This window comes from Pistacia vera, unplaced genomic scaffold (assembly GCF_008641045.1).
Source record: "Pistacia vera cultivar Batoury unplaced genomic scaffold, PisVer_v2 Contig50, whole genome shotgun sequence".
In the NCBI taxonomy this organism is placed as follows: Eukaryota; Viridiplantae; Streptophyta; class Magnoliopsida; order Sapindales; family Anacardiaceae; genus Pistacia; species Pistacia vera.
Genome location: NW_022196335.1, coordinates 167,266 through 180,803, shown reverse-complemented (window position 1 = coordinate 180,803; position 13,538 = coordinate 167,266). Strand labels below are relative to the sequence as shown.

The window sequence follows — 13,538 nt, the reverse complement described above, 5'->3', positions numbered from 1 at the left end:
TCTACCAAACACATAGGCTCCGTTTGGTTCACATTTTTACGTTTTTGGTAAAAGTTTTTTGAAAAAAATTAAAAAAAAGTTGAATTGGGCGGGTATTACAATGTAGGATTTATAAATTAATAAAATACCCCTTATGTTTGTTTTTTTACAGAATACCTCATATAATAAAACATTAAAAGTTAACAAAAACACCCCCAACTCACCCATCAAATACGGACAGCCGGCCACCACCGTCGGAGGGTGGCCGGAGTAGTCGTATCGACGCATGACCGATTGGATCTTGCCGGTCGTGCGCCGATATGGCCTTTTTCGGCCAGATTCATAGTGAATCTGGCTGGCAAAGGCCAAATCTACGGCTAGATCTGGCCATTGATAGCCAGATTTGGCTGTAGATCTTCGTCAATGACGGCCAAAGATACGGCTGTCGTTGATAGTCAACGACGACCATATGTTGGTCGTCGTTGACGTCTGGTTACGGCCAAAGATCTAGCCATCAACGGCCAGATCTTTGGCCTTAGATCTGGCCATCAACGACCAGATCTTTGGCCTTAGATCTGGCCGGAAAAGGCTAGATCGACGCACTACAGGCAAGATCCAACCGGTAGTGTGCCATCCTACCAGATTCCGGCCAACTTCCAGCAGTGGTGGCCGAAATCTGGTATAATGTGGGTTTAGGGGTGTTTTTACAATTTCGAAAATAAATATTTAGGGGTATTTAATTAAATTAAATAAACAAATTTAGGAGGTTTAAAAAAAGTTGAATAATATTGGATAATATTGTGAGTTTTTGGGCATTTTACTGTTTAACTTTATTGAAAATACTAAAAGTAGTATTCCCAAACTTGAGCCAAACGAAACCATATTATTCAAATCTTATTCTCGTAATAATAACCCTACTCAAATATCTAATATTATTCCTAAAATCATATCCAAAATAATAAAACAAATAGACCCTAGATTATTTCTAAAAAAACGTTATATTAATCAAATAAGTTAACTTAATAATTTAAAAAAAAAAAATTAAACAAGATGAACTGCAACAGTCACCAATTGCCGTCCATTTTTTTTTAACATCTGTGAATTAGTAACACTCTTTCTGTACTGAGAAATAATAGTTTCTCCTACTTGTATAAGCCATATTCTCTAGTATTTATAAGTGAAAGGCAAGTACCATAAAAAAAATAAATAAAAAAATAAAAAAAAATCTACTTCGACTAATATTTTTATGTTGAAAGCTACAATCAAACAGCAAACAAGACACATACTAGAATTTGATGCTGACAGAGAACGAACTTGCTACAACTGCAATAATTAAAAAAAAAAAAAAAAAAAAAAACTCAAAATTACTACATTACATTAGCTTTGCCTATTTTTAAGGACGCGTAACCCAGATGCACAAGATGCAAAACACTACCTGCAACTTCATATTTAAATGTCTGCCGCAAGAAAGTTGTTAGAGAGTGATACCTGCATTAATATATCAACTCCCATTTCATTGCAATTCAAATTTTCATTAAACAAGCAGGAGAAAACAGAGCACTTTAATATTTTCCATACCTTCTCTCCCAGTTTGAATGGTGGAAGACCCTTGTAAGGGCATGTGTTGCATCTAAAAGCATCCCCTAATCCACACTGTAAAGTATATAATTAGTCTCTGAGAAAGAAAAGAGAAATTTGATGTGGAAAATAAAGCATGATCAGAAATTTGGTATGTTGATACTTTCAAATGCTCTCTGCATCAGAAGGGAAAAAAAAAAATCGCCTTATGATAATACTACACTTCCACAAAACAATACAGATAAAAATAACCTCATAACTAGTATTTTTAACTCACTTCTTTTGCATAATAAATCACCAAGTGAGACCCTAAAAAGCATACAAGCCTAAATCCTTGCTTTATTTGGGCACATATGATCAAGTTTTATATTATGAAGGATATCATACAAGACTCATTATGTTGAGTCCATCAGAAAAGTAATAGGCTCCTTCAGAAACTAGTTGAAGTATCTTACTTTATTCCTTGTTTTCAAAAAATATAGGTAAGACACTTGTACTGATAGCATATATATACTTGAATACTCTTAAATCTAAGAACCAAGGGAGACCAGGATAGTCAGTTCTCAAAACATAAGTTTACAAGAAGGCATACACTTCCACATGCTGATTGAGGATTGTTCAGCTGATTCATGGTCAGTCCTAACTTCTGTACTTTCTCCTCTGCCTCAGCCCTTCCACAAGTGCAGTTTTTGCAAGCTTTCCTTGTGCTTCCAACTTCACAATCACCAACTGCACAGACTTTTTGTTTAGCGCAAGGTGCAGATAATCCATAGAAACTACTACATTGTAAGAAAGTTCACAAAAACAAGGAGTTAGGAATTGAGCCATCTTACCAGGTGATAACTTTGGTTTCTTCAAGTCCTCTTCAGTTAAGAGAGAATCTTCATCAATCACATCACAATCATCATCCAACTTTACTTTCAATAAACTTTTAGGGGCCTTCTTCAAAGCAAAGGAAGACCTAAGTTTCCAGGAAGGCTTCTTACCCTTCACCTAGAATAAGTTAATATAAATTCAACTAATGTATCTGTAAAATGAACATTTGAAAAAATAATCTACGTACTCAGCCTAGTGTAAGAATAGAAACTCACCCCAAAAAAGTGAACATCTTCAGTTGCAACATCTGATTTTAGTTCAAGACGACATGCTTCTAGAAATCCGGCAAACATTAACTTGCGCTCAATAGCCGAGATTGCCTTCAATGAAAACCATTATGAGATATATTAATAAAAGCAACCTACAAAGAAATAACAAAGTGCACAACATATACCTTATCGGCATGCCCTTTATCAGAATTGAAATTCTTGTAAAGAAGAATTGTTCCACCAGGCTTCAGAACTCTTGAAATTTCGCCAAAGAACTGATCACCAGGAAATTCAAGTGAACCACTGATAGATATGGCAATGTCAACAGAGGAGGACTCACATGGCAGCTCACCTGTCAAAAGAAGACAACAAATTGAACTATAATCTATTATATCAAATAGAAAGGGAGAGGAAAAAACATTCAGTTTACTTTTCAGCCTCATTTTCATAAAACAAAAGGAAACAGAATATACCCATATTTCATGACAAATACAATGACATGAATTTTCATTCTCCCGAGCAAACAATAGCGAAGACATATCCAATTTCTTATGGAATAGTTGTTTCTCCCATCCGGCATCCATGTCAAACTATGACCAATAATTTATTGTTACAAATATGAAACATAAAGCTGCTTGTTAAAAACGAATCCTTCAATTCAAGTAACAGCAAGAATGTGAAGATCTGATTCCGAATTATAAAACACTTACAAGCTTATACAGAACCACATGTTTATTCGTTGACCGCCCCGACATTTGCTGCCCCGAACAACACGAGCACCAAATCTACCCATCCAAAACGATGGCAACCCCTAATAATACAACCACCAAATCTACCACCCAAATCCATGGTAGCCCTGAGCCCTCCACAATTGCATTTACGCAGGCACCAAATTGATCCAATTGAGCACATTTGGAAGAACTTGAAGAATCAAAATAGAAGAAAAGAGAGCTAATAATGGAATCTCAAAAAAGTGAAATCTACCATGGAAGTAAAGAGAACGTCACATAAGAAGACTAGTAATTGCTTAATTTTTAACAATAACACTACTCTTATAAATACAAAGAAGGCTTTACAAAGTGACGTGGCAATACCACATCATTTGACACGTCATCATTTGTCATGTCATTATTAAATATTTATTTTTTATTTCTTCTTCTCCATTTTTTTTATTTACTTTATCATTTCAATTTTCAGTTTTTCAATCTTCTTCTCCTTCACTCTCTTTCGCTCTCTTCTCTAGTTCTCCATCGCTGTCTTCATCTCCATCTCCATCTCTCTTCTCCATTGCTCTAATCTCCTATCAGCTCTTCATCTCATTCGCTTAGTTTTCCTATCAGCTCTTCATCTTCATCGCGCTCTTCTCCCCGATGACAAACCAAACCCTAACCCTAACCATTGAAATCATAGAGAGTCCAGCCCTGTCATTTCAAAGCTTATGAAATCTCACGGATGAACCAAAAGAGAGAAGTGAATAGAGTGACCGCTGTGGATTTTCCGAAATTCCGTCGCTACCTCCGCCATAGCTCTTCGCTGGAGCAGTGTGAGTCTCTCACTACGGATCTCAAGTCCTCTTGCAATTGAATTTATGTTGACCTTGATTCTAATTGTTTGTGGAAAGTGCTCTGTTTTGTTCTCAATTATCTTACTATCAGTGTCATATTTATGTACTTATGTGCATTATTTTTACTTCAGCCTTATTTCAGTCATTATTAAGATTCATTCATTGCGTTCATTATTCTAATCGGTGCTCTTAATTTTTTTTCGTTGCATCTTAATGAATTGCATGATACTGTTACCATTTGACACTGTTTCTTAAATGGTATCATCTATGTTTGCCGGGATCTACTATGTATATTGTAAATGGTATCATCTTTTTTGTTGTCAGTTTTTTTCTTTGTTCTTTGATTTTATCATTTATAATGGTATTAACTTTAGGCAAATCCCCTTTATTTTAATTTCATTGTTCTATTATCCCTGTTTTCATTTGGCTGTGTAGATTAGCTTCGGCTGTTCATACTTGGTGTAGTGTTTGATCCATATCAATATATGATATTTTCTGTTTTCCTGATTGGCTGCTATGTTCTTGCTAGGGGTGAGCGGTTCCGGGTACCCTGCATTTTCCAGGGGAATCGGAACCGGAACTGCACAGTGCAGGTTCCCACAAAAAGGAACCGGAATCGGAACCGCACAATGCAGGTTCTTCAATTCAAGGAACCGGAACCTAAAATGCAGGTTCCGGTTCCTTTCCAGGGTATCCTGTAAAAAATCAATTACCCTTCTATTAGTTTAAAAAATAACAAAAATACCTTATAAGTTTACAAATACACCCCTAATAAATTTTCATTATTCATTCATTTGTGTCCAATGTAACTCATAACCTGTAATCTTTAAGCAACACTTGAATTCAATCAATTCATCACAATTCACATAAAATTCGTCAATCAAAACCAAAACACAAACAATTATTCATCACAATTCACATAAAATAAATTATTAATATTTATTAATTTATTAATTAATGTTATAATTGGTCAATTGGGTATTTATAATATACCAAATATAANCTTTTATTTTTAACCTCTCTAGTTTCCTAATCTTTTTAATTTATCTTCTTTCTTTATCCTTTACATTTCTTATTTATTTAATCATGATTAATAAACAATATATTTGTTCAAAAACATTTCCTTCTTTAATTTTTTTCCTTTTTTCTTTTTTTCTTTTTTGGGAAATGAATAAAATTTTAATCCAATATACTTGCGCTTTAGAAAAGTTATAAAAACTCATAATACATATAACAAAATGGAGGTTGGATAAAATATTTCAGAAGAAAAACAGTTTGACAAATAAAAAAAATATTAGAAAAAGTATAATTTTAAAATAAAATTAAAATCTATTTCTTTATAATTAAAACAATAAAACTATGCTTACTCACAATCTTACTAACCTTTTACTATCTTGTGAAAATATAACGACATAATACGGATACTATATGCATCATACCCGTACTATGACGTTATATTTGTACAGGATAGTAAGAGGTTTGTAAGATTGTGGGTAAGCATATCATTACTCTAATTAAAATTATTTCTTGTTTCTGGAGAGGAATATTCTTCTGACATTATCTATTGAGCTGCAAAGCAATTTCAATAAAACTATGCTTACTCACAATCTTACTAACCATCTTACTATCCTGATACGGTATAGTACGGGTACTATACGTCTGGTACCCGTACTATGCCATTATATTTTCCAGGATTGTAAGATGAATAATACTTTGCGTACTAATGGATTTTACTAATCAGTGTACTAATCTTTGTTAAAATCACACATAGTATCCGTACTATGCGCATAGTACCCATACTATGCTTTAAGTTAGTACGCTGATTCGTAAAATCCGATAGTACGCATAGCATTACCCTAATTATAATTAGACTCTATGGTTTGGGTCAATTTTCAAGACACCTTTATTTTTAGAGTAACAATAACACTATTCTTACAAAGTCAATACAAAGTAGGTTTTACACGTGGTAGGTTACGTGGCAATGTCACATCATCTGACACGTCATCACTTGCCACGTCATCATTAAATATTTATTTTTTATTTCTCCTTCTCTGTTTTTTTATTTACTTTATCATTTCAATATTTCAATATTTCAATCTTCTTCTCCGTCGCTTTCTCTTTCGCTTTCGTCTCTGGTTCTCCATCGCTCTTTTCATCTCCATCTCTCTTCTCCATTGCTCTGTTCTCCTATCAGCTCTTCATCTCATTCGGTCAATTTTCCTATCAGCTCTTCATCTCCATCGCGCTCTTTCGCGCTCTTCTCCCCGTTGACAAACCAAACCCTAACCCTAACCACTGAAATCATAGAGAGTCGAGCGCTGTCATCGCTCTCGTCTCTGGTTCTCCAAGTATGAACAGAATGCAATTCATTACGTTCTTGCTGTTTTTCTGGGTTATTGCTTGTTTTGGTTGTTGTTGCGGCTGTTCATACTTGGTGTAGTGTTTTGGTTGTTGTTNATGTATTATAATATATTAAAGCTTTTAATATGGTGTAATTTATATGTAATAAGTATAATTATATTCGTATATTTATTTAATTAGGTTATTCTAAAAATTTAACTTTTTCTATTTTAAATTTTTTTATATGTAAAATAATAGAAAGTCCCCCATTATTTACATTTCACAAATATTTCATTATAGTCCAGGTTCCAAAATAGGTTCTAAACAGGTTCCAAAAACAGGTTCCAAAACAGGTTCCAAACAGGTTCCAAAACAGGTTTCAAAACAGGTTCAAAGCAGGTTCCAAAACAGGTTCCAAAACAGGTTCCAAACAGGTTCTAAAACAGGTTCCAAAAACAGGTTCCAAACAGGTTCCAAAATAGGTTCCAAACAGGTTCCAAACAGGTTCCAAAACAGGTTCCAAACAGGTTCCAAAACAGGTTCCAAACCGGGTACCCCCTACAGGTTCCAAACAAGGTACCCTTTTTACAGGTTCCGATTCCTCCACATGCAAGAACCGGAACCGGAACCGCACAGTAGCGATTCCAAAAAATTGGAACCGGAACCTACCCGCACAGTGCAGGTTCTGGGTAGGTTCTGGTTCCGGTTCCGGTTCCGGTTCTACCCGCTACCCGTGCTCACCCCTAGACTTCTTGCTGTTTTTCTGGGTTATTGCTTGTTTTGGTTGTTGTTGGCTGCTTGTTTGAAAGGTTGCAGTGGGTTCCTATCATAATCTTAATTACCCAAATCGTTGGCCTTTGGTTGAACATCAAGGCTAACAAATTAAACTCTTTTGTAAATGATACAGGGGAATTTCAGATCAAGGCAAGCCGACCAATCTTTACAATTCTGAGAAGCGATCAGAGTTGGTGAAGGAAGGTTATAAAATTCATGGGAGCTCTGGAGATCAGTGGAGTGACTTAGTAGGTTTGTTTGTGGCTGAAAGGTCCTTCAAACTCCCAAATCCAATGTATTACATTCCTTAAACAAAATATAACCTTAAGGAATTGTTCATATGATCCTATTGTACTGTTATTTTTTATGCTTCATGTAGTTGGATGAACATCTTTGTTTGCTTCTGATGGGACCCTAGCAAATTCAATAAAAATTCACACACAGCACATCCACAAAATCAAGAACAACTAGGTAATCCAACAATATTTTGATTGAAGATTGAACAGTTCTGAGGATTACAATCAGACTCAACCAAAAGTAAAGAAAACAAGAAGGGACAGTCCTAGCAATTCGAGGAGCTAGGGGCCTCCATTGACAACCTTTCAGAGAAAATATGATATCCCTATTCCTTATTCTAACTGCCTTAATACACTAGTGAACTTTACCCGTATTCCTGCCACGTACTCTACTGCCACGTATCTTTCCTGTAACTGAATCCTACTGGCATAACAACTCAATGACAACAGTATTGGTGCTAGCCATGCCTGACTTTGATTTACCCTTCGAAGTACATACCGATGCCTCGGGGCAAGGAATGGGGGCTGTTTTGGTCCAAAAATCACGCCCAATTGCCTTTCTTAGTAAAGCTTTTTCTTGTCAATCAAAGCAGAAATCGGTGTATGAACGGGAACTCATGGCTATAGTGTTCGCTGTCCATAAATGGAGTCACTACCTCATTGGGTGCAAGTTCATTATTTGGACGGATCAGCGTAGCCTTAAGTTCTTGACTGACCAGCGAGTAAAGACTCCCGAACAGCAGAAGTGGATTTCGAAGGGACAGTCCTAGCAATTCGAGGAGCTAGGGGCCTCCATTGACAACCTTTCAGAGAAAATATGATATCCCTATTCCTTATTCTAACTGCCTTAATATACTAGTGAACTTTACCCATATTTCTGCCATGTACTCTACTGCCACGTATCTTTCCTCTAACTGAATCCTACTGGCATAACAACTTTTAGAGATCACCTTTACTGATGATTCACACGTCTCACACCCTTCTGCCCTTGTATTGATAAACTTTATTGATAGGGGGCCTATCAGCTTCCTTGTAATAAGATAACATTGTGAATTCATGGTTGTTACCTTAGAAAAGCGTTTGCATGTGAATGGTTTTAGATGGTCTTTATGCGTGGTTGTGTTTATAACTATTTAAGCAGATTGTTGATGATTAGGTAGTAAGGTATGTTTATAAACTGACTAATTGGTAAAAAGTAGATGCTTCGGTTGTGATTATGACCTGTTTGATATTTTGAACTATAAAGGACGATTTCCTTTTCTTTTTAGAGGACACATAAAGCAATTTCAATTGGATATATACTAGATCTATATGATTAAGGAGTCATCCCAAGTAGTAGGTGCAACACTAACTCTCCTGCTGACATAAGAGTTAAGTGAAATTAAAATAACAGGTCAATAACTGCACCAATCTAATGGTTTATAAAAAAGGCAATGTTAGCCTATTAAATTTAGTTGATCGTCAAATGTTTCCAGCTGAGTTCATATTCATTCATACTATGATAAGACTCAATATGCAAAACTTAACCCTTCCATGTATCAATCCCTAACAAAAGATGATGGAGACTCAAATTGTCACCAAAATATGCACATAAATTTACAGTATTGACTCCAACTCCTAATTTCTGGGTCCAACGTTTCCGCTTCTTCCTCTTCATCTGCACGTCTATAAGCATCAGCTATAGCTTTTCCTTTATTTAACACTTCAGAAGGGACGGTTTGGAGGAGGCTGTAAAGAGAGAGAACATCAAGAAACTAAAGTTTGTGTAGACAAGTATAAGTATTCAATAGCTAAGAGAGAACCGAAGAAAGAATGATATAATTTTTTTGTTTGTTTTGAGAGCTAGCTAATGAATTCTGTACTTAGAATCAGACTTTTAATGAAGGTTCTAAAAAAGTGCAAACAAAGCATTACCTGTCCAGTGCATTAAGAGCAGTTCCAAACTTTGCTTTCATTGATTTCAAAGAAATTTCTCCTTCATTTCTTGATGCACGTAGAAGCAAAAGAATCTAGATCTTCCAACGCCCTTCAGAAGTAGATAACTGGATGAAAATTTATATAAAGCATGCACAAATGATAGATACCAAAAATGGTGGTCAAACTATACTGAGTCAGTACCAAACATCCCTACAGTTAGTTTCGGTAGGTCAAGCACTGCAGATTCTGCAAAACACTATAGAAAATGCAGCAACCAAGCTGCAATAACAGAGAGAACTGCAACAAACCAACCTCCCCTGGAAGAGCCTCATCACTAGTACCAAATATCCTTGTAGTCACACAAACAAAAACACAGAGGTGTTGCATCTCCAGACCCCTTGAGTATGCTACAACTGCTACTACATTGCAACAGTCCCAAAACCTCCCTTGAAAACCTGTACAGAACTAAGCCAACTATAACCACATTTAATAGGCTCGAGCTTCACAACAGCACACAAACACAACAGAAACAAAAAATGCAGCTTACAAGCTATAAATCCATAAAATTCTCCCAAAACCAAACTTCTCTACAAAACACTGCACATACAGCAAAAAAGGTGCAGTATTCAAGCTGTAGCAAAAACATATATCAAAGGATACTAATCACGTATTGAAATCCCACATGCTTCGGTATCCAACAATGCTGCAATTATATAACAAATGCCATGTTATCTATCAATAAATAGAATAAAAATAAGAAAATAATCAACAAAATTGATAATTACTAAATTTTTACCTTCAACTTTTTTATCCTTTTCTTGTTTTCGCAATTTCTTCTTTTTTATTTTACAAAGAATTTGTTCAACCTTCGATTGCTTTCTTTTTAATGGAGGACGACCTTTGCTGCGGACAGCCCGTGGAGTAAGAATATTACAATTCCCCTCTTTGGAAGTACCATCAACACTTTCACATTCATTCTACTATTAGCTGACATGTTTTCTCTTTTACCATTCTTGCCAACACTTTCATTCGACATCAATTTTTTCTTAAGATTATTGATCACTTCTATCACCATATTACAATCATCCTCACTGTTTGATGCTAAGTCTGCCATAGTAGAAAATAAATTAGACAAGTGATCAAATCGTTGTCCTTCAAGATTGATACTCCAATTATTGTAACTTATTTTAACCTTGGTGTGACATCTGTTTATATTTTTCCTCCATAGCCTTAAAATGTACTTTTCTGGTACATCAGAAATTTCCTTGTGAATCAACACCACAATTGCATGTCAACATAAGATTCCTTTAAACTCAAACAACTGACAATTGCAACGAACATCATAAGTTGCTTCGTTTAAACATACCACAAAAGGGACACGACGATGAGTCTCTCCAACCCTAACATCTTCTTTTATTATAAATTCTTTATAGGAATCTGTTAGGGCCAAAAATCGTCTAGAGCCTGACGAGGCCCAATAACGAAATAAACATGTCATGGCCCAAGGCCTCAGTCCAATCCCGATTGGGCCTACGCTTAAAATCACCTTGTAAACTACCCACTCTATGAGTTGGGTTATCCTATAATTTAAGCTAAACTGAGTTTCAACCCATTAGCCTACAACAGTCCATAAATAGGAAATCAAAATCCCATTCTATTTCCTCTTCTACTAAGATTCCAAATTTTACTCAAACTATTAAACTTAATCTGATAAAGTCAATAAATCATATTTCTTTCTTGATAGGGATTATCTCCCAAAATATGACTCAATGTCCTACTAAGATTCCAACCCCTTGGGTTCACTATATAAACGGAGGTCTATCCTCTCATAAAGGGATGAAGCTCCCATAGTCTATTTGCTTCTAAAGCTCTTGTTCCCAAGAACCCGACGCCTCCGCCGTAGTCCTAGTCTCCGACAAGACTCCTGATAATCCTTCTTCTCCTTAATTCTTATCAAATAATCTCTTTTAGTCTTGCTGACTTGAGCGTCGGAGTGCCTATGGCAAACACCACCTTGGTGTTTTCTGTAAGCTTCACGCTTGTCCTTTCATGTGTGCAGGCCTAGCGGATTGTCAGTGGCCTCAACCTCACGGGATCAGACCCTATTTTCATGATGGTAGATTTTTTGCATCTACAGTTTGGCGCCCACCTTGGGGCCTTTGACAATCGTTATTCCAACGACAACTTACAACATGAGAGGAGACACGGAACTCCCTTCGACTAACATCATTAATATGAAAAGTTCCATCATGACAAGAAATTTTTTTCTTTACTTTTCTTCATTGGTTTATCTTTTACATGTCATATTATATCTATTTGGCATATCATAATCTGTTTTATGCATATTATATTTATTCAGTGTGTAATATGATACCTTGAAGCATCAAAACACAACTCACGCTTCGCATTCTCTGTCTGCATATTCTTCTTATCTTTTTTTCTTCTCCTCTCTCTTTTACTTACTTCAACATCCTTCTTTTATAATCCCACTTTCTTCTCCAAAATCCACCAAACAACTGAGAATTTCCAAAGTTTTTCAAACCTTCCTCCAAAACCCAACATAGAGCACCTCAACCTCACCAAATTCCATAAAGGATCAAGCTTTGAAGCAGATTCCAAACAAAAAACATTACCAAAGAATAAAAACAACCACTTTTCCCACACTTGCTATGATTCATCTGCCTAAAATATCCACCCTTTTAAACGTGAATTACATTCTTTCCAAACACATTAAGAATCCAGTCTCCCCCACTCATCTTTAGTGACCCCAAAACAAGTACCCAAAGCTTACCCTAAAATCCTCTCCACTCCACTCGGATGACTTGGCAGCATGAAGTCGAATTGTAGCGTCGAGTAGGACTGTGTCCAGAAACATGCCTTCTTTGAGTCGCTGCCCCTTTCCAAACGCCAACAAAAGGAAAACCAATCCCTCTTTCTTGCCAGTCCCCTCTAAAATCCCTTTCTTCACCATCCAAAAAGAAGATGAAGCTTGGCACACTTGGTAAATGACACATATAGTAGCCCCTTTAACTGCACCTATTACTGCGCCCACATGGCAGCTATCTTTTATCCTTTTGAAAATGAGTCGCTTACACACTTTCTCATTTGTCTAGTCCAGCATCCTCCACTTGCATTAACTCCCTGCCCACGTTTTCATTCTCTCCCCCAAATTCTCAAAGCAATGACAGCACAACATTTTATCCAAACTTTCTCATTGGCTATCCCAACCCATGCCGTTACTCATCGTGATTCTGCCCCCTGCCACCGATTGTAATTTGTTTCCCTACCAGTGCACCTGGTGGCACTCATGCAAAAAATTCGCCATGTTGTTTACTCGTTCTGGAACCTGGAACTCTCTGAACTCTCTCTTCTTCATCACCTTTAAGTTTAACACCCCAATCTCCATTCGACATGGCTTATATCACACCCCCCAATTCCAATTGAATCAGCTCACTCATGCTCCAGGGGAAAATAGCTACGAACCCATTCAAGCAAATTATCACGATCGTATTCGACTCGACAGTCACTCAGCACAATACTCTCTCGGCTAAGTTTAATTTATCTCTACCACAACCACTCAAGGCATCCCACTCGATTCGTTGGAAGTCTGAACCAACTTCAAGTAGTATAATCTCCTCAACCACTCGGTCCACCTAAAGACAAAAGTCGCCCCTTCAAGATGGACGTGTCAAACTTTGCATTAGGCTTGGAAAGAAAAAAAAAATGTTTCTTCATTGTTCTATCCAAAGGTCTACTGCATCACAGCATACACGCGTTTTTAATATCACACTTTGACAAATTGAAGCATGAAGACTCCCAAAAAGAATGATTACTTTCATTAAATGAAAGAATGCCATTTTTATTTTTTCTTATCTTGGCTTAGCTTTGACTTCTTTGGTTGGACTTCTATTACTTCCTTTCACTTCTCTTCCACTCAGCTAGTCAATTAGGATAGCCTATATCCACTCGGTCCAGCAAGCATGGGCGGCAACACATAAAAGGGAA

General features: G+C 36.5%; 1 protein-coding gene across 1 annotated transcript; it reads right to left on the bottom strand.

Moving 5' to 3' along the window:
• Positions 1-1,186: 1,186 nt before the first annotated feature.
• LOC116105576 (anamorsin homolog) lies at positions 1,187-3,621 on the bottom strand. The gene is made up of 8 exons (XM_031391986.1): positions 3,353-3,621; positions 3,116-3,232; positions 2,828-2,994; positions 2,649-2,753; positions 2,391-2,550; positions 2,150-2,286; positions 1,558-1,632; positions 1,187-1,467 (listed from the first exon to the last, which is right to left on the bottom strand). The coding sequence occupies exons 2-8, from the start codon at positions 3,117-3,119 to the stop codon at positions 1,429-1,431; spliced, it is 687 nt and encodes a 228-aa protein (XP_031247846.1). The 5' UTR covers positions 3,120-3,232; positions 3,353-3,621; the 3' UTR covers positions 1,187-1,428.
• Positions 3,622-13,538: the final 9,917 nt, after the last annotated feature.